The sequence below is a fragment of the Orycteropus afer genome, unplaced genomic scaffold (assembly GCF_000298275.1).
Source record: "Orycteropus afer afer isolate SDZICR_OR568_19922 unplaced genomic scaffold, OryAfe1.0 scaffold00466, whole genome shotgun sequence".
Classification (NCBI taxonomy): domain Eukaryota; kingdom Metazoa; phylum Chordata; class Mammalia; order Tubulidentata; family Orycteropodidae; genus Orycteropus; species Orycteropus afer.
This window is the reverse complement of record NW_006922053.1, coordinates 787,629-805,469: the sequence shown is the minus strand read 5'-3', so window position 1 is coordinate 805,469 and position 17,841 is coordinate 787,629. Positions and strand designations below refer to the sequence as shown.

General features: G+C 59.2%; 1 protein-coding gene and 1 non-coding gene across 2 annotated transcripts in view; one reads left to right on the top strand and one right to left on the bottom strand.

Moving 5' to 3' along the window:
• Nucleotides 1-1,883: 1,883 nt before the first annotated feature.
• LOC122151460 lies at nucleotides 1,884-1,990 on the bottom strand. Its single transcript, XR_006164163.1, has one exon. It is a non-coding gene; the product is annotated as a U6 spliceosomal RNA (small nuclear RNA).
• A 323-nt stretch (nucleotides 1,991-2,313) lies between these two features.
• Nucleotides 2,314-17,841, top strand: part of MED16 (mediator complex subunit 16) — a 16,297-nt gene continuing 769 nt past the window's right edge. The window contains 14 exon segments of the mRNA XM_042782779.1: nucleotides 2,314-2,397; nucleotides 3,401-3,551; nucleotides 4,247-4,354; nucleotides 4,592-4,761; nucleotides 7,727-8,158; nucleotides 9,307-9,412; nucleotides 11,045-11,200; nucleotides 12,231-12,442; nucleotides 14,245-14,451; nucleotides 14,774-14,984; nucleotides 15,199-15,332; nucleotides 16,017-16,209; nucleotides 16,655-16,871; nucleotides 17,355-17,438. Of these exon segments, the coding sequence (XP_042638713.1) occupies nucleotides 2,314-2,397; nucleotides 3,401-3,551; nucleotides 4,247-4,354; nucleotides 4,592-4,761; nucleotides 7,727-8,158; nucleotides 9,307-9,412; nucleotides 11,045-11,200; nucleotides 12,231-12,442; nucleotides 14,245-14,451; nucleotides 14,774-14,984; nucleotides 15,199-15,332; nucleotides 16,017-16,209; nucleotides 16,655-16,871; nucleotides 17,355-17,438 (2,465 nt within the window).

The window sequence follows — 17,841 nt, the reverse complement described above, 5'->3', positions numbered from 1 at the left end:
ATTTTGTCTCATGACACTGACTGCAATCCCCACAATGTAACAGCTCTCTTCTCACTTCCTCCCTGCAGTTACCTCTTCCCTGTGTCTTTCTTTCCTATGCATTCCCGCCCCTCCACCTCCCTAAGCTATCTCCCTGTGCAAGCACTGCCCTTCTGCTTTCCCAAGATTGATCAATTGGTCGTTCTAAGGAGTGTGTCTACCTGATGTCAATGTTCATCCCATATGCCTGTCTGTTGCTTGGCTGGAGGCCACAGGAGTGAGTTCAGTTGCAGACCTGAAGGGTAACTAGGGGCCGTGGCCTCAGGGGTCTCACCAGGCTCTATCAGACCAGCAAGGCTGGTCATTTTCTGTCTTTTGTTATGACTGTGAGTGTTGTTGCACATTGTCCTCCCTCTCTATCCAGGATCTCCTGCACCAGTCCCTTTCCCAGTGGTTGACAGTGGTAGCTGGGCACCATCTAGTTCTGGGCCCATAGTCATACAGGCTGAAGATCACATGGTGTACCAGTTGCTTGGACTCAATGTTTCCATGAATCTTTGGTTTCCTTCATTCTTCTTTGTTCCGGACAAGGACTCATCATTGCATCTAGATGGCTGCTTGCAAGATTTTAAAACCCCAGTCACTACTCACCAAAGTAGGATGTGGAACAATGTTTTTGTGCATGAGCTTGATGTCCCCTGGGACCATGGTCCTGAACCCTCAGGCCCAGCCCTTCACTCCCTCCGGTCCACCCAGTCATTTCTATCACTGTGCAAACTGAAGGAGATTTACTTTCTACTCTCGATGACAATCCAATACACTTCATTTTGTTGTTCAAATTATCCCAGCTCGGTTCTTGAGAGCTCTTCGGGTTGCCTCCGTGAGCTTTCCAAGAACGCCATCATCGTGTGGGAGATTTACCGGGCATTTCCTGTGTTCCTGCCCGGTCCTAGGATTCGCCATTCTCCGGCCTGTCTGTTGACGTGCGATATTAGGAGCCAGGATCTGGGCACCGGATATGCGTGATTCCAGTTTAATTTAAGTTTAAAACGTTTTCGAGACAGATGTTTCCAAACAGGTAGAGATGCTTTGTGACCAGCACTCCAGCATTACCTGGAAAGTCGTTCCCAGAGGGCAAGTCGTTCCCTTGGGCATCAGGGTATGGGCTAGGGATTTGAGGTGAACTAGGGATGTGATCGGGCGTAGTGCCTAAGGCATTTGACTGCTAACCGGAAGGCTGGCGGTTCAAATCCACCAGCCACTCCTCGAAAGGCAGATGGGGCAATCTACTTCCGTAGTGATACTGCTTCGGAAACCCAAGGAGGGGTCGCTATGAGTCGGATCCGACTCGATGGCACACAACAACAACAACAAGGGATGTGATATAGTCTCCCCACAGCGCCACCCCAGGCTGCTTCTACTTTGACGAGGGTTCGAGACCTGCTCTTGCTGCACTGGAATGCGTGAGCCTTTTCCCCGGATCCGGGCTCGCCAGGCCTCTGGGTCTATGCCCTGGAACTAAGCGCAGCACGGTGCACAGTTCCCTGCAATTTCGGAATATCTTCCGCGGTTGTTCAAGAGGGGTGTTGTTGTTGTTGTTATGTGCCGTCGAGCCGGCCCCGACTCATAGCGAACCCTCCTTGGGTTTCCGAGGAAGTATCACTACGGAAGTAGGATTGCCCAACCTTCCTTCCGAGGAGTGTCTGGTGGGTTTGAACCGCCAGCCTTCTGGTTAGCAGTCAAGTGCAGCCACTATGCTACCAGAGCTCCCTTAAGAGGGGTAGTGTCTGGTTATAATAGAATGAGCTCCTGGAAAACAAACCAGGTTTGAAGCTTACAGATCCCAGGATGGTACAAGGTATGAGACCGCCCTTTCCCTATATTTTAAGATTGGAAATGGGGACCAAAATATGGAACGCTTCACGAATTTGCGTGTCATCCTTGCGCAGGGGCCATGCTAATCTTCTCTGTATCGTTCCAATTTTAGTATATGTGCTGCCGAAGCGAGCACAAAGTCACGGCAGGCCATTTCGGTATTTATAGCACTCAAATGCTATTTCTTTACACTAAGGGTGAGCTATTTTGAATTTTTAATTAAACAAATTATTTGTATAATATAAGTACAACACGTGATGTAATAACTAAACTTTTTAGACTTTTAGATATTAACTGGAGTGGAGAAAGTGCTTGTTGTTCTACCAAATGTAATTGCCGTGGCTGCCGGGAGATGATTCCATATGCAAATTAACACAAAGCTGGGGCGGAGTTGGAGCCATCCCAGAAGTCTCTGGGAAGTCGCGGCACCGCGCAAGTGACTTGTTGGTTCTGGGGAAGATGGCGGCGCCGGAACCGGAGAATTAGTGTAAGTGTGGGCCGCAGCCGCCCGATCGGCTTGGCGCACGGGCCGGCCAGGTGAGCGCGGGGCTTTTGGGACCCGGTGGAAGCGTCTGGCGTCCAGACGGTGTCCATCGCTCCGGGAAGCGCGGCCTAGAACTGGTAGAGGTGGCCGGAGGCGAGACTTCAAGGGCCAGCGGTCCGGGGGCGGGGCCTGCGGGATAGGAGGCAGGGCCTGGGAACAAAGGTTTGTTGGGTAGGCTTCTTGGAGCGCGTTAGGGCGGCCTTAGAGATTGTTACGGAAATTTGGGATGGAGCCTGAGGCCAACTGGGGGTCAGGGCCTTGCGGGTCGAGGGAATGAGGGCGATGACTGAAAGTCTAATGCTGCTAGGGGCAGGGCCTGTGGGGTCAGAGGGCGGGGTCTGGGGAGCAAAAACAGGCTAGGTAGGCAGCTCCCGCCAAAAAAACCACCAAACTTCCCACCCTCCAGTCGATTCCAACTCATAGCAACCCTCATTGGGTTTCCGAGAAGGTGAATGTTTACAGAAGTAGACAGCCCTGTCTTCCTTCCCCAGAGAAGCTGTTAGATTTGAACCGCCAACCTTCCGATTAGTAGTCGAATGCCCAGGACACCACCAGAGCTCCCGGGTAGGCTATTAGGGGCAACTAAAACGCAAATAGCCACAGCCCTCCAGGGCTCCCACCTCCCTCCAGTCCAAGCCCACCTTCTCCCCGCACCCACAGGGTCCTGCAAGGCCTGTCCGTGGCTGCCCTGTCTTTCTCTTCTTTCTTCCTCGCTCCAGCCACACAGAGGCTTCCAAACTTACTAGGCTTGCTCCTGCCTCAGGGCCTTTGCACATGCTGTTCTTCTGTCTGCTTGTCTCTCAGATGTCTGCCAGCCTCCCTCTAAACTGTGCTCAGATAGGCCTCCCCACTTAAAATTGTAGGCTCCCCCTGCTACTAGACCTCAGGGCAGAGACTTGTTCTGTTTTATTAATTCCGTGAGGTGTGTCCAGCATCCAGTGTGACACTGGGTACACTGCAGATGTCGATGTCCTCTGCCCCTCAGGAGCTGGTGACGTTCAGTGTGTGGTGGGTGGCGTGATGGATCTGGCTTATGTCTGTGAGTGGGAGAAATGGCCCAAGAATACCTACTGCCCGTCAGTGCCCCTGGCCTGCGCCTGGTCCTGCCGCAACCTCATTGCCTTCACCACAGACCTCCGGAATGACGATCAAGGTGCGTCTGGCCGCCCTACAGTGTCGCATCGCCCTCACGCGGTGGGTGACCTGGGCATCCAGCCGTTCACAGTTTCCTGGCTCGTAACTTGCAGGGCACTGGGAGCCCCAGTCTCACAGGGGTGCAGGGGCTGAGCATGGGGCCCTCACATACCCGGGCCCACAAGGCATCGGGTCCGGGATTGAGTGGGGCAGGGGGTGGCAGGCCACTGAAGCATATTTGGAAACTTACCCGCCGTGCTTTCCATCTGGTCTCTGAGCGTTCACGTCACTGTCTGGCTTTTGAAAGCCCCTACGGTGCGCGGCACCCAGTCCTGTCTGTCTGCCATTGTCTGCGTAATACAGGCTCATTAGAGACAATTAGAGACGCCCAGAAAATGAGAGCGAGGGAAAAGAGCCATCCGTTGCCTTCCGGGACGATGCCGGCTGTCGGCATCTCAGGTTCACATTGTCTCGTTCTGTTTTCTGGGCCTTTGTGAGGGAGTGTCAGTCATCACACTGCAGGGCGTTCCGTGCTGGACTCTGTGCTCCTGGCGGGCCGGATGTGCACCTTGTCATGTCCTCGTCCTCACCGTCATTGGCGGCGGCTCTGTGGCTTCCACAGGAGCGGGCTCCGTGGTGCACTGTTTGGCCAAGCCTGCCTGGGGTCTTCGGGGTGCTCCCTCAGGGCCATGCTGACAGCACCCCATCCCACAGACCTGACCCGCATGATCCACATCCTGGACACGGAGCACCCCTGGGATGTGCACTCCATCGACTCGGAGCATGGAGAGGCCATCACCTGCCTGGAGTGGGACCAGTCAGGTGAGGGGCGGGGCCTGGACCTCCTGCCGAAATCTCCTGCTATGTCCAGGGGCGGTTCCTAGGGTTCCTAGAACACTTCCCGCTGCCTGACTGCTGGCCCTTTGCTCAGGACAGGACCTCCACCGACATGCTTCTCAACCATCTTTCCCCTTCCAAACCTGTCCCCTCCTCCCAGACCCCTCAAGAGTTTGGCCCTGCCCACTAGGGGGGTTTGTGACACGTCATTGTCCCCTGCAGGCTCCCGGCTCCTCTCGGCTGATGCTGATGGGCGGATCAAGTGCTGGAGCATGGCGGACCACCTGGCCAATAGCTGGGAGAGCCCAGTGGGCAGCCTGGTGGAGGGGGACCCCATCGTGGCCCTGTCCTGGCTGCACAATGGAGTGAAGCTGGCCTTGCACGTAGAAAAAGTGAGTGGCCGCCTGAGCGATGGACCTGCCCACCCGTGTCCTCTCCCACCACTGGCGTCCCCTGATCTTTCACCCCTGGGTTGTCCCCCCCGGGAGCAAATTGTGCACGTCTGTTGTCAGTGGGCCACTCGTTGAACTGATGGCCGCTGGTCTCACTGAGCTGCCCAGTTGCACTGATGGCTGCTGTCTTCGGAACCGGCCTACCCTTTGATCCAGTAATATCCCAGAATTCCTCTCCCTGCACCCATGATTCAGTCCAGCATCACAGTTAGAGGTGGGAGCGGTCGGGGTCAGGGGGCACCTGAGTGTGCATTCTGACTCCACGGCCCGTGTGTTCCTTTCCTTGTTGTGTGTTACTGTCGGATCATGGTGAGGACTCAGGTGCAAAGGGGTGGGCGGACTGACTCGGGCCGCAGTGATCACTTCTCCGAAGGCTTTCCTCTGTCCGGGCGTCTGTCTGCTGTGCTAGCTCTGGAATGTTCTGTTTGTCTCTACCTGAGCCCCATTTGGCTGTCCAGGAGGCCTGCCTGGATTGATCCTGCAGAAACTTCCTCCCTGTGTGTGTCTCTCCTAGTTCCCAGCACAAGGCCTAGGGACAGCCCTTGTCACCAAGTGCGCTGGCGTGGTGGGGGTGGCTGCAGTTCACCCAGGGCTAGCTTGTGCCAGATGGTGGGCTCTGGGAATGGCCCCCACGTTGCATCCCTTTTGGTCCATTTTTCATCTTTTCTGTAGCAGCTTTATTTATTTATTTATTTTTTCTACAAAGATTTTTTTTTTTTTTTTAATTGTGATTTGGGTGAAAGTTTACAGAGCAAATTCACTTTCCATACAGCGGTTCACATACACTTTGTCTCATGACATTGACCACAATTCACAGCAACAGCTCCCCTCCCACTTCCTGCTGAAGTCCCCTCTTCCCTGTGTCCGTCCCTCCATGCCTTCCTGCCCCCTGAGCTGTCTCCCTGTGCATCAGCAGCCCTTCTTTCTCCCATGATTGTTCTCTCCAAGGACTGTATCCACCTCAGGTAAATGTTCAACTCCTATGCCTGTCTGTTGTTTGCCTGGAAGCCACAGGTGTGGGTTCAATTCCAGACCTGAAGGGCAGCTAGGGGCCATAGGCTCAGTGGTTCCACCAGGCTCTATCAGACCAACAAACCTGGTCTCCTTTTTTTTTCCAAATGATTCTGAGTTTTGTTCCACATTGTTTTCCCACTCTTATCAAGGATCTCCTACATAGATCCCCCTCTGAGTGGTTGACATTGGTGGGTGGGCACCATCTAGTTCTTCTGGTCTGATAGTTGTATAGGCTGTGGATCACATGGTGTACCAGTTGCTGGAACTAATTATTTCCATGAATCTTTGGCTTTCTTCATTCTTCTTGGCTCTCGACGAGGAGAGACCCATCACTGCATCTAGATGGCAGCTTGTTAGCTTTTAAGATCCTAGTCGCTACTTGCCAAAGTAGGAGGTGGAACAATGTTTTGTGTAGTATGTTATGCCAATTGAGCTTGATGTCCCCAGTGGCAGCTTATTGAGAGAAATTTTACTGAGTTGTGGGACCACCACCCCAAAATGGCGCCGCGGCAGTTGCTGCCCTGTCCTCGCCCGGCAGCCCCTGGCCCACCCCGCCTCTGGCCCTGCCTGGGCTGGGCGTGCCTCGTCAGGGGGCTGGTGTGCTCTGAGCCTCGCGTTCTCGTGGCCCGTCCACATCGCAGCATGTGGCAGAGCTTTGTCCTCGCGGCAGAGCACATTTGCTTTTACCCCATTGAGACCCTTGTGGTTGCTGAAGACACCTTGGCACCAGGCAGCGTGGTGTCTTGGCGTCAGGCGTGCATCCTTGTGGTAACTACACTCATCGCCTGGCTTGCTGCGTCACCTTTAAACCTTTTTCTCTCTGTCTAAAGTGACTCTTCAGAAGTCCTCTGATTGAAACAGCCTCACACAACATTTCCCCTTCGCTTGCTTGTCTTTGTGATACAGCAGGGACACGTCTCTGGATCCTGGCCCACAGATCCACGTCACGTAGGCGTCTTCTGTTGAGACATAAACAGATGCGTTTGTCCTTGAGCAGATAGGTTTCCAGTAGTTTGGAAACCGTGGGCAGCCCATGCATGTACATCATTGTTTACACGTTGCCTGGTGGCTGCTGTTCTTAGCAAGCCATCTGTTTAACACTGTCTGTCCTGAAAAAGCCATTGCTTAACCGGTAGTTGTCACTCTCAGCGCTGCACGGCAAAGGCGAGTAGTCCCTACGGAGACTGGCACCTGCGGAGCCCGGGACATTCACTCTCTGGCCCTGCACAGAAAGTGTCCTGAGTCCTGCTGTCCTGCGGGCACTCCCTTCATCCTCACCACGGCCCCCAAGGCAGAGGCTGCTCTCAGCTCCCCCTCAGATGAGGAGACTGAGCGTCAGAGAGACCCAGATCATACAGTGACTTCCACAGGAAGGGTTGCTGAGCCACAAAAGGCAGACGTTTACTTTTTAAAAAAATTATTGTGATTTGGGTAAAAGTTTACAGAGCAAATTCATTTTCCATGTAGCAGTTCATACCCATTTTGTCTCATGACATTGACTGCAGTTCCCACAATGCAGCAGCTGCCCTCCCACTTCCTTCCTGTAGTCACCTCTTCCCTGTGTCCTTCCCTCCATGCACTCCCACCCTCCGAGGGTCTCCCTGTGCAAACACTGCCGTTCTGTTCTCCCACGAGTGATTGCTCCAGGGAGTATATCTACCTGATGGAAACGTTCAGGTCATATGCCTTTTATTTGGTTGGAAGCCACAGGAGTGAGTGCCATTCCAGACCTAAAGGACAGTTAGGGGCCATAGTCTCATGGGTCTCACCAGAAAAGGCGGATGTTTTAAAGGCTGGTGGGCTGCTTGGTTCTGACGCTCCCCTGCTGGGACCAGCCTCAGTGGGCAGTGGGAAGGTGACCCTCACCCCTGCCCTCCCCCTTCCTCCGTAGTCGGGTGCCTCCAGCTTCGGCGAGAAGTTCTCCCGTGTCAAGTTCTCGCCGTCACTCACGCTGTTTGGTGGCAAGCCCATGGAGGGCTGGATCGCAGTGACGGTCAGCGGCCTGGTCACCGTGTCCCTGCTCAAACCCAGCGGGCAGGTGCTGACGTCGACCGAGAGCCTGTGCCGGCTGCGCGGCCGCGTGGCCCTGGCCGACATCGCCTTCACAGGCGGCGGCAACATCGTGGTGGCCACAGCGGACGGCAGTAGTGCCTCCCCTGTGCAGTTCTACAAGGTGTGTGTGAGCGTGGTCAGCGAGAAGTGCCGCATCGACACCGAGATCCTGCCCTCGCTCTTCATGCGTTGTACCACCGACCTCAACCGCAAGGACAAGTTCCCCGCCATCACCCACCTCAAATTCCTGGCCCGCGACATGTCGGAACAGGTGAGCGGGCGGCGGAGGCCAGCTTGGGACCAGCAGTGTCTCCTGGGGCTGCTGCAGCAAATACCCACGCTGCCCAGACCTAGCGCCTCACGGGCCTGGGTGGAGTCCAGGACGAGCCTCCCAGGCTGATGTCGGGGTGTCCGCTTCCCCCCAAAGGCTCCAGGCAGAATGGTCTCCAGCCTTTCCCAGCTTCTAGAGGCCCTTCGTTCCTTGGCCCGCGGCCCCTTGCTGTGTCGGCAAAGCTCCTCAGTCCTGCTTCTATCCTCATACCTCCTGACTCTGAGCCCCCTGCCTCCCTCTCACAAGGACCACGTGGGCCACCAGGTGGTCCAGGGTCATCTCACGTCATGTCACCCATCTGCGGTGTGGCTTTTCCCACGTGGACGAGTGTCCTAGGGCTGGCCTGGCAGAGTCCCACAAGCTGGGAGGCAGGAAAGCCGCAGACAACTTACTCTCTCAATTCTGGAGCCAGGGACCCAAAATCAGCATTGGTAAGGCCTCTGCCGGCTTGTGGCTGCATTAGTGCAGTCTCGGCCTCTTGTCACATGGCATCCCATCCGTGTGTCTTCTAAGGATGCCTCGCATGTTGGGTTAGGAACCCCCAGCTCCAGTATGACCTCGTGTTACCTTATTACATCTGTAGAGACCCCGATTTCCAGACACCAGCTGAGTGAGAACTCCTTCATGCGTTTTTGGGGGACCCACCATTCACCCATGTGCCTGGTCAAGCCCACACTCAGGTACTGGGGTGAGGTTCCCGCCCTCTTTGGAGGCTGCTGTAGCCTGTCATAGGTTCCCTCCGCTGCAGAGAATCAATACGGCCTCAACACCCGGTCCCCACTGTTTCCCCACCTCTGGCCTTAGCGAGGAGGCTGGTGGTGCTGTCGGTGAGATTCCTGCATGGGCGGGATTGGGAGGCGGGCGCTGCTGATCCCGGCCCGCGGCGGGTGGACAGCCCCAGCCGCTGGAAGGGCACGGCCGCGGGTGGCGTTGGGACGAGCGCCGGTGGTCTCGCCACGCCCACCCGGCCCGCCTCCGGCCTCACCCCGGGTAGCGGCCGCCCCGCCGCCCCGCCCCGTCCCGTAACCCCACCCTGGCCGCGCCTTCACGGCTCCGCCCTCACTGTGCCCCGCCTCCGCCGTCCACAGGTGCTGCTGTGCGCTTCCAGCCAGACCAATAGCCTCGTGGAGTGCTGGTCCCTGCGGAAGGAAGGCCTCCCAGTGAACAACATTTTCCAGCAGATCTCGCCCGTGGGTGAGTCCTAGTCGAGAAGTCCACCCAACGCACCACGCTTATCACAGCTCTCGCAGTGAGCGGGGGGCCATTCCCGGTGCCTGACCCTCTGGAGTCCTTCCACCCTCATCCTGCCCGAGGTGGAGCTGCTATTCTCTGGTCCCACCGCTAGGGGAACGGGCTCAGAGAGACCCCACCTCTCATCAGGCACCTGGCAGGCAGACGGGCAGGCAGACCACCTCCAACGCCCCTGCACACAGCGCGTCCTTGTGGGGAAAGTACACGGAAGGGCACCGGCAGGAGTGCAGAGGCGGGGTGGGGTGGGGGGAGTGGGGCAGGGCCAGCAGCGGGTGGTTTTTGTCCTGAAAGCCGTGGAATCCACTGGAAACCCTGGTTGGAGTGGGGAAACTGAGGCCCAGGGCATGCACGTGACTGCCAGGACACACCCTGGCCAACCTTCCCCCGCAGGGCCAGTCAGCTCCCACCCAGAGTGGCCTTGTACCACACTGGGGCCCAGGATCCTAGGTGGTCAAAGCTCCGCAGATGGCCGGACAGTGCTGCCGGTAAAAGCACTCCCTCTGCAGTGCAATGGGCGGTGATCCTGCTGGCACTGCCCGCGCCCCAGTGGTTTCCAGGAGATGGGCATTGCCCTGGAGATGGCTGTGTCCCCCAGCAGACAAGAGCACCGGCTTTTTGCTGGCCTGTGCTAATGGACTCTGGAGTGGTTGGACGTTGGAAGGCTGCTAATGAAGCTGTGTGCAGAGGAGAGGTTGGGGGCGGCGGTTACGTAAATGGCCCATTGTGGCCATGGAGTAATTAAATGGGGGTGGGGCCCAGCCATTGGCCCCCTCCCCACCCAGGTGTTGTCTGTCACCCACCAGTTTGCGCTCCATTAGCAAGCAGCTGGTGGTCCATGTGGCCAGTGAGGCCAGGAGGTTGGTGGGACCTGACCATGTCAGCTCTAGGGCCAGCCAGAGTCCTCCCCATGTCCCTCAGCCTGGCAGTGGCCTCCTGGGGCACAGGCAGCCTGTATGTTGGCTCCCACCACCCACCAGCTCTACCTGGATGTTCCTCCTAGGTCCCCCTACAGCCTCACCTAGGCAGGTGGCCCTGTCCTCCGAGTGTCTGCTCCCAGGTCCTGGCCACCCTCCTTTCTTCCCCCAGCTCTGGGCCAGGTCTTGGCCAGAAGTCCTTTCCTCAGGCCTTACCCCCTAGGTCAGGCTTCCCCACAGCTAGGGCCTGGGATGTCAGTGGGCCAGGGCCAGGGCCAGGGCCATGCCTCCCCACAGCCAGGGCCCCCAAGGTCAGACCTCCCCACAGCTAGGGCCAGGGATGTCAGTGGGCCAGGGCCAGGGCCAGGCCTCCCGACAGCTAGGGCCCGGGATGTCAGTGGGCCAGGGCCAGGGTCAGGCCTCCCCACAGCCAGGGCCCCCAGGGTCAGGCCTCCCCACAGCCAGGGCCCACGAGGTCAGTGGGCCAGGGCTCCCAGAGTCAGGCCTCCCCACAGCCAGGGCCCCCAGGGTCAGGCCTCCCCACAGCCAGGGCCCCCAGGGTCAGGCCTCCCCCCAGCCAGGGCCCGGGAGGCCAGTGGCCAGGGCAGGGAGGGCCACCAGGCTGCGTCTTTGCCTCACGCGGCTCTTGTGCTGGTTTCAGTCGGCGACAAGCAGCCCATGATCCTCAAGTGGCGGATCCTGTCGGCGACCAACGACCTGGACCGCGTGTCAGCCGTGGCGCTGCCCAAGCTGCCCATCTCACTCACCAACACTGACCTCACCGTGGCCAGCGACACTCAGTTCTACCCTGGCCTTGGTACGGCTTGGGAGTGGCCATGCTGCCTGGGGCCCCTGGGGCCGTCCCAACAAGGAGCAGGTCCTGTTTTCAGGGCCTGAGAAGGTTGCAGGGCTTTGAGGCTGACTGAGCGAGGTTGCGTCTTTCACATGTAAAGAGCTGTTGTGGATCACTAAGAGGGAGGTTGGAAACACGGGGCCAGAATTCTCTTCCAGATCAGAAGTGTCCCCGATGCAGGGACTGAGATAGCAGTCTTGGTTCAGATTCCCAAGGCAGTAGTCTTGCCATCTGGTGCTGCATGCTGCTCACCACTCAGAGTGGGGAAGCTGGGGCCTAATGGATGGGAGGGCCCTAACTCAGGGCATTCTCGTTGTCCCCTGTTGATTGGGAAAAACATGTACGAAACCCGTGGTGGGCCCATAGGCCCTAGTGTGGAACCAGGAGGGAGGCAGAAGGGAGCACACGGTTCTTGAAAAGCCCGTTTGTTTCCACTCTCCACCTCCGGGGCCCTTTGGTGGCTTGTGTGTCTACCCTGAGTTGTGCCCGCCTTGTTCCCACACAGCCCTCACACGGCTAGTGGCAGGGTATCAGACTCCATGAGACAGTTGAGGCGTAGGCCCCTGGCCCTGCTGTCCACAGACGCCGCTCAGGCGCTCACTCTCTGCTCCCCCACAGTCCTGCACGCTTGAGGGGCCCCTGTGCCCCGCGGTCTTTGCACGTGCCATTCCCTCTGCTGGGAGCACCCTCCCTACCTTGCCCCCTGGATGCTGCAAGTCTGCTCATGTCAGCAGCAAAGCAGCATGGGGGACGCCCCCTGAAGTGGGGTCACCTGCCCCCTGGCTCCGAGGGCTCTGTTACCGAGGAGGAAAGGACAACAGGGTGGCTGTGGAGCTGTCTGGACCCCCAGCTGCTGGGCTCTGGGCTGGTTCGGAGTGTTTGCCCCCCAGCAGCAGTCTGCTCAATTTTGGCAGCCTTCCCATTATCTAGAGCTGGGCAACTAGACGGGTTCTAGGCCCTTCTACACCCTGACCCCTATGTGTCCCCCACCCAGGGCTGGCCCTAGCCTTCCACGACGGCAGTGTCCACATCGTGCACCGCCTCTCCCTGCAGACCATGGCCGTCTTCTATAGCTCCACGGCCCCACGGCCTGTGGATGAGCCAGCCATCAAGCGTCCGCGGACCATGGGCCCCGCCGTGCACTTCAAGGCCATGCAGCTCTCCTGGACCTCCCTGGCCCTTGTGGGCATCGACAACTACGGGAAGGTAAGCACTGTGCTGGGCACTTCCAGAGCCAGCCACTGGCAGGGACCGGTGGTGACGAGCACGCACAGTTGTCAGCGGCCTCGCCAGCGAGGGCGGGACCTCTGGGGATTACCCCCCCCCCTTGCATTCATTAGCAAGGTGCTCACCCTCTCAGCCCAAGTTTCCTCGTCTGTAAAATGGGATTAATAATACCGTGAGGTAAGGTCAGCAAAAGTGGTAGTGTGGACTGTGGCACATGGTAGGTGCTCTGTAGGGAGTGGACATCAGGGTGCTTGCTGGTGTGGTCTGCAGTGCACAGTAGGTGCTCTGTAAGGAATGTCTGCCGGGGTGATTGCTGCTGTGGTCTGTGGCGCACAGTAGTTACTACGTAAGGCACGTCTGTCGGGGTGGTTGCTGCTGTGGTCTGCGGCGCACAGTAGGTGCTCCGTAAGGCATGTCTGTCGGGGTGGTTGTTGGTGTGGTCTGTGGCACACAGTAGGTGCTCCGTAAGGCATGTCTGTCGGGGTGGTTGTTGGTGTGGTCTGCAGCTCACAGTAGGTGCTCTGTGAGGCATGTCTGTCGGGGTGGTTTCTGCTGTGGTCTGTGGTGCACAGTAGCTGCTCCTAGCGTAATGACTGGTATGTGCTAGGTGCTGGGTAGGCATGTTCCTTCCTTGTTCCCAGAGGCACTCTCGCTAGCCCAGGGGACCTGGCTCACACAGACAAACCACACCTGTGCCCTGCTCCCCTGCTCGCTCACGGCCTGTGTGCTGCTGCTGGGGCTTTCGTGTAGCATGAGCATGAGGGAAGCCCCCTTCCCCGGCTTCCCTCGGACCACAGCTCTCTTTTTCTCCATCCTGGGCACCTGGGCATGGTGGCCTTGCTGCTGTGGGTGGGGCCACACGTGTGGGGTCAGGACTTGAGAAGAGCCAGGAACCACGCAGTGCAGGCCTGGTGCTGGCTGGTCTCAGCCAGCTCGCCTTGGGCAGGCTCTGCAGAGCTCTGCCATACCCCACTCCTCTGTCATCCCCCAGCAGGGAGGAGAGGAGGTCCCGAGAGACAGCAGTTAGCACCTCGTGGCCACTGTGTGCCCATGGGGGTGGGGCCCACACCCCCTTGTGCCCCAGAATGCCAAGTTCTCTGTGGCTCACCTGGGTCTGCCCCCCATGGACCCCACTCTGTTCCCTCACCAGTGTCCCCCTATGGACCCCACTCTCCTTGGCATCACCCGTGTGTCCTCCACGGAGCCCTACTCTCTTCGGCTTCACCCGTGTGTCCCCTGCAGACCCCACTCTCCTCGGCCTCACCCATGTCCCCCCATGGACCCCACTCTCCACCTGTGTCCCCCCTACGGACCCCACTCTCCTCAGGCTCACCTGTGTCCCCCCCATGGACCCCACTCTACTCAGCCTCACTGGTGTCCCCCCCAAGGAGCCCAACTCTCCTAGGCCTCACCTGTGTGTCCCCCCATGGACACCACTCTCCTCGGCCTCACCCACGTCCCCCCATGGACCCCACTCTCTTCAGCCTAACTAGTTTGTCCCCCGTGGAGCCCAACTCTCCTAGGCCTCACCTGTTTGTCCCCCCTACGGACCCCACTCTCCTCAGCCTCACCTGTGTTCCCCCATGGACCCCACTCTCCTCAGGCTCACCTGTGTCCCCCCATGGAGCCCTACTCTCCTCGGCCTCACCCGTGTCCCCCCTACGGACCCCACTCTCCTCAGGTTCACCTGTGTCCCCCCACGGACCCTACTCTCCTCAGCCTCGCCCGTGTCCCCCCATGGACCCCACTCTCCTCGGCCTCACCTGTGTCCCCTCCCCCAGCTGAACATGCTGCGCATCTCGCCCTCCATGGGCCACACGCTGGACATGACCCTGGCCCTGCGTCACCTGCTCTTCCTGCTGGAGTACTGCATGGTGACCGGCTACGACTGGTGGGACATCCTGCTGCACGTGCAGCCTGGCATGGTGCAGAGCCTGGTAGAGAAGCTGCACGAGGAGTACACGCGCCAGAACGCCTCGCTGCAGCAGGTGACGAGGCTGTGCGTGTGCGCCTGTGTGCGTGTGCATGCGTGTGTTTGCAGTGTGGTGCCTGCCCTACAGCCCGCCCTCAGGGGAGGCACCCTCTGTGTGCAGGCTTGTGGGGATTTTTGTCTGACCTTATCCATCTCTATGGTTCTCCTGCACACATGTGAAGGTGCATGTGTGCACGTGTGTCAGGGCACCAACTGCGCTCCCTGTGTGCGTGTGCACGCGTGTGTGTGCACGTGTGTCAGGGCACCAACTCTGCGCTCCCTGGGGTGTTCATCCCCGCTGGCTCATTCACGTGGCGTTCTCCCGTCCACCTCACCAGGTGCTGTCCACGCGGATCCTGGCCATGAAGGCCTCGCTCTGCAAGCTCTCGCCCTGCACGGTGACGCGCGTGTGCGACTACCACGCCAAGCTCTTCCTCATCGCCATCAGCTCCACGCTCAGGTCACTGCTGCGCCCCCACTTCCTCAACACGCCAGACAAGAGCCCTGGTGACCGGCTGACTGAGATCTGCTCCAAGATCACTGATGTTGGTGGGCCCCGCCTCCTTGCCCCGCCCCCGCCCCGCCCCCTGGCTCGTCTTTCCATGTGGTCCCGGAAATGGGATTTTAAACTCCCCTGCTCAGCAGGCCGTGTGTGTGAGCCGTGTGAGCCGAGGACTTTTGGGCCTGCAAGTGTGCGTGGGTGTACATGTGTGTGCACACATGTGAAGTCCCAAACCGTCTGCTGACTGCTCACTTCTCTCAGACATTGACAAGGTGATGATCAACCTGAAGACAGAGGAGTTTGTCCTGGACATGAACACGCTTCAGGCGCTGCAGCAGCTCCTGCAGTGGGTGGGCGACTTCGTCCTCTACCTGCTGGCCAGCCTGCCCAACCAGGTGCGCTGCCCCACCTGCCCTCCAGCTCCGCCTACTCCTCCAGCCCCACCCTATCCTGGCCCTGCCCACTTCCCATCCTGACTTCACCATCCTGTGCGGCCCACTGCCCTTTCTAGCCTGCTATGGCCACGCCCACCACCGCTCTGTGGCGCCTCCAGCCACGCCCCTCTTCCTGGCTACGCCCCCTTTCAGGCCTTGCCCTCCAATCTGGGGATTCTGGAGCTTCCTTCCCCTTGCGATCTGAGGACGGGGCAGCAGTCAGTTATTCTGCAGGAATTCGGGCACCCTGTCTTCCGGGTTGCGCCCGCCTGGACGCAGGAGGCAGGCCTGGTTCCTGTGTGCTGCTGTTCGCGTTTGCCCTAATCGGGGTCTTTACCTCCATGTCACTGACCCGGGACCGGGATCCTTGTCTGGGGTGAGGCTGCCCTGTGCACTGTAGGGTGCTGAGCGGCATCTGTAGCCTCCATCCACTCAAATCCAGTTGCACCCCTCAGTTGTGACAACCAGTGACGTCTCCAGACACTAACATGTGTCCCCTGCAGGCAGAGTCCTTCCTAACCGCTGAGTTACAGTATTCCCCTGACCCTCAAGAGACCGCATCCCACAGTCATGACTCGGCCATAGGACTCAGTCGTGTGATTTAGGACACTGCCATGTCTGAAAACGCATTGCCCGACCCCACAGGGCGCCCCGCTGCGGCCCGGCCACAGCTTCCTGCGGGACGGCAGCTCACTGGGCATTCTGCGGGAGCTCATGGTCGTCATTCGTATCTGGGGCCTGCTGAAGCCCAGCTGCCTGCCCGTGTACACGGCCACCTCAGACACCCAGGACAGCATGTCCCTGCTCTTCCGCCTGCTCACCAAGCTCTGGATCTGCTGTAAGATGCCCCCGTCCCCCGCCAGAGCACAAGGCCTGCTGGCTCGCCGCTCCCTGTAAGGTGCCCCGTCCCCGCCAGAGCACAAGGCCTGCTGGCTCTCCGCTCCCTGTAAGGTGCCCCGTCTCCCGCAGAGCACAAGGCCTGCTGGCTCGCCGCTCCCTGAACCACAACATAAGCCCCCTTGGGTCAGACTGGCTCTGCTGAGACCCTGCTGTTTCCCGGGCCCCAGCCTTGGTCGTGAGGCTCTGCGTGTCAGGGCGCAGGCCTGGCCCACTGGCATCCCCGGAGCTCTGAGTGATTCTCAGTGAACGGATGGGTCCCAGTTTACAGAGGAGGCGCTGAGGCCAGAGTAGAGGGAACTTCCCCGGGTCTCCCCGGCAGAGGCGGGACCGGACCGGGTGCCCTGTGAGCCGGGAGGCCGCTGAGCTCTGGCCCGCCCCCGCAGGCCGTGACGAGGGTCCCAGCAGTGAGCCGGATGAGGCGCTCGTGGACGAGTGCTGCCTGCTGCCCAGCCAGCTGCTCATCCCCAGCCTGGACTGGCTGCCGGTCAGCGACGGCCTCATCAGCCGCCTGCAGCCCAAGCAGCCCCTGTGGCTGCACTTCGGCCGGGCGCCCACCCTGCCGGGCAGCACTGCCGCCTCGCAGCTCGACGCTGTCGCCAGGTGGGTGCTGCCCTGCCGTGGGCCTTTGAGCCACTGTTCCTTCTAGAAGGTTCTCTCCAACCTACCTGACTCCCACTTCTCTCCTGTGCTTCGGGGCATCTGCTCGCTGTTCCTTTCTCCCCTGCCTCCCGGGCTTTGCAGGGCTACCCTTCTGGAAGATTCTCCCCTAAAACCTACCTGACTCCCTGCTTCACGCCCCTGCCTCAGGGCGTCTGCACAGATGTTCCTTTCTGGAAGGTTCCCCTCAAGGTTGCCTTTCTCAAAAGGATGACAGTGACTGGATCAAGGCCCACCCTACTGTAGTGTGACTTCATTTAACTAAACTACCCGTGTCTGGTCTGTTTGTTGATGGAGTGATCGGTCCCTACACGGCTTCGGGGACACACTGGACCTAGGGGCGCCTGGTGTGCAGGGAGGCGCCCTGTAGTGCTCAGGCCCGAGGTGCCCACAGCTTCCCTCACATTTTCTTCTCTGCCCACCCAGGGCACCAGGCCAGCCCAAGATTGACCACCTCCGCAGGCTGCACCTGGGGGCCTACCCCACCGAGGAGTGCAAGGCCTGCACCAGGTGAGTGTCTGCCCACCAGACCCTCCGCACTGCACTCCCACCTGCACGCCTTCTGTCCTCGGGGTCTTTGGGCACATAGCCTCTGTCACTGGCTCTCGTACATGTGGCCCCATTTGCCACAGAATGACCTCAGGCAGCTGAGGCCTGGAGAGGTCAGCTGGCTCCTGGGGCATGTTGCTAGAGCACGGCTGAGCCAGCCACACCGCCCAGTCGGGGAGCCCAGCACCCAGCCACGCCTCCCCAGTCAGCGAGCCTGGTCCCTAGCCATGCCTCCACACTGTCAGGGAACCTGGGCGCCCCCAGGCACGCCTCCACACAGTAAAGAGAGAGGGGCCCCATTCATGCCTCCACACAGTCAGGGAACATGGGCACCCCCAGGCACACCTCCACACAGTAAAGAGAG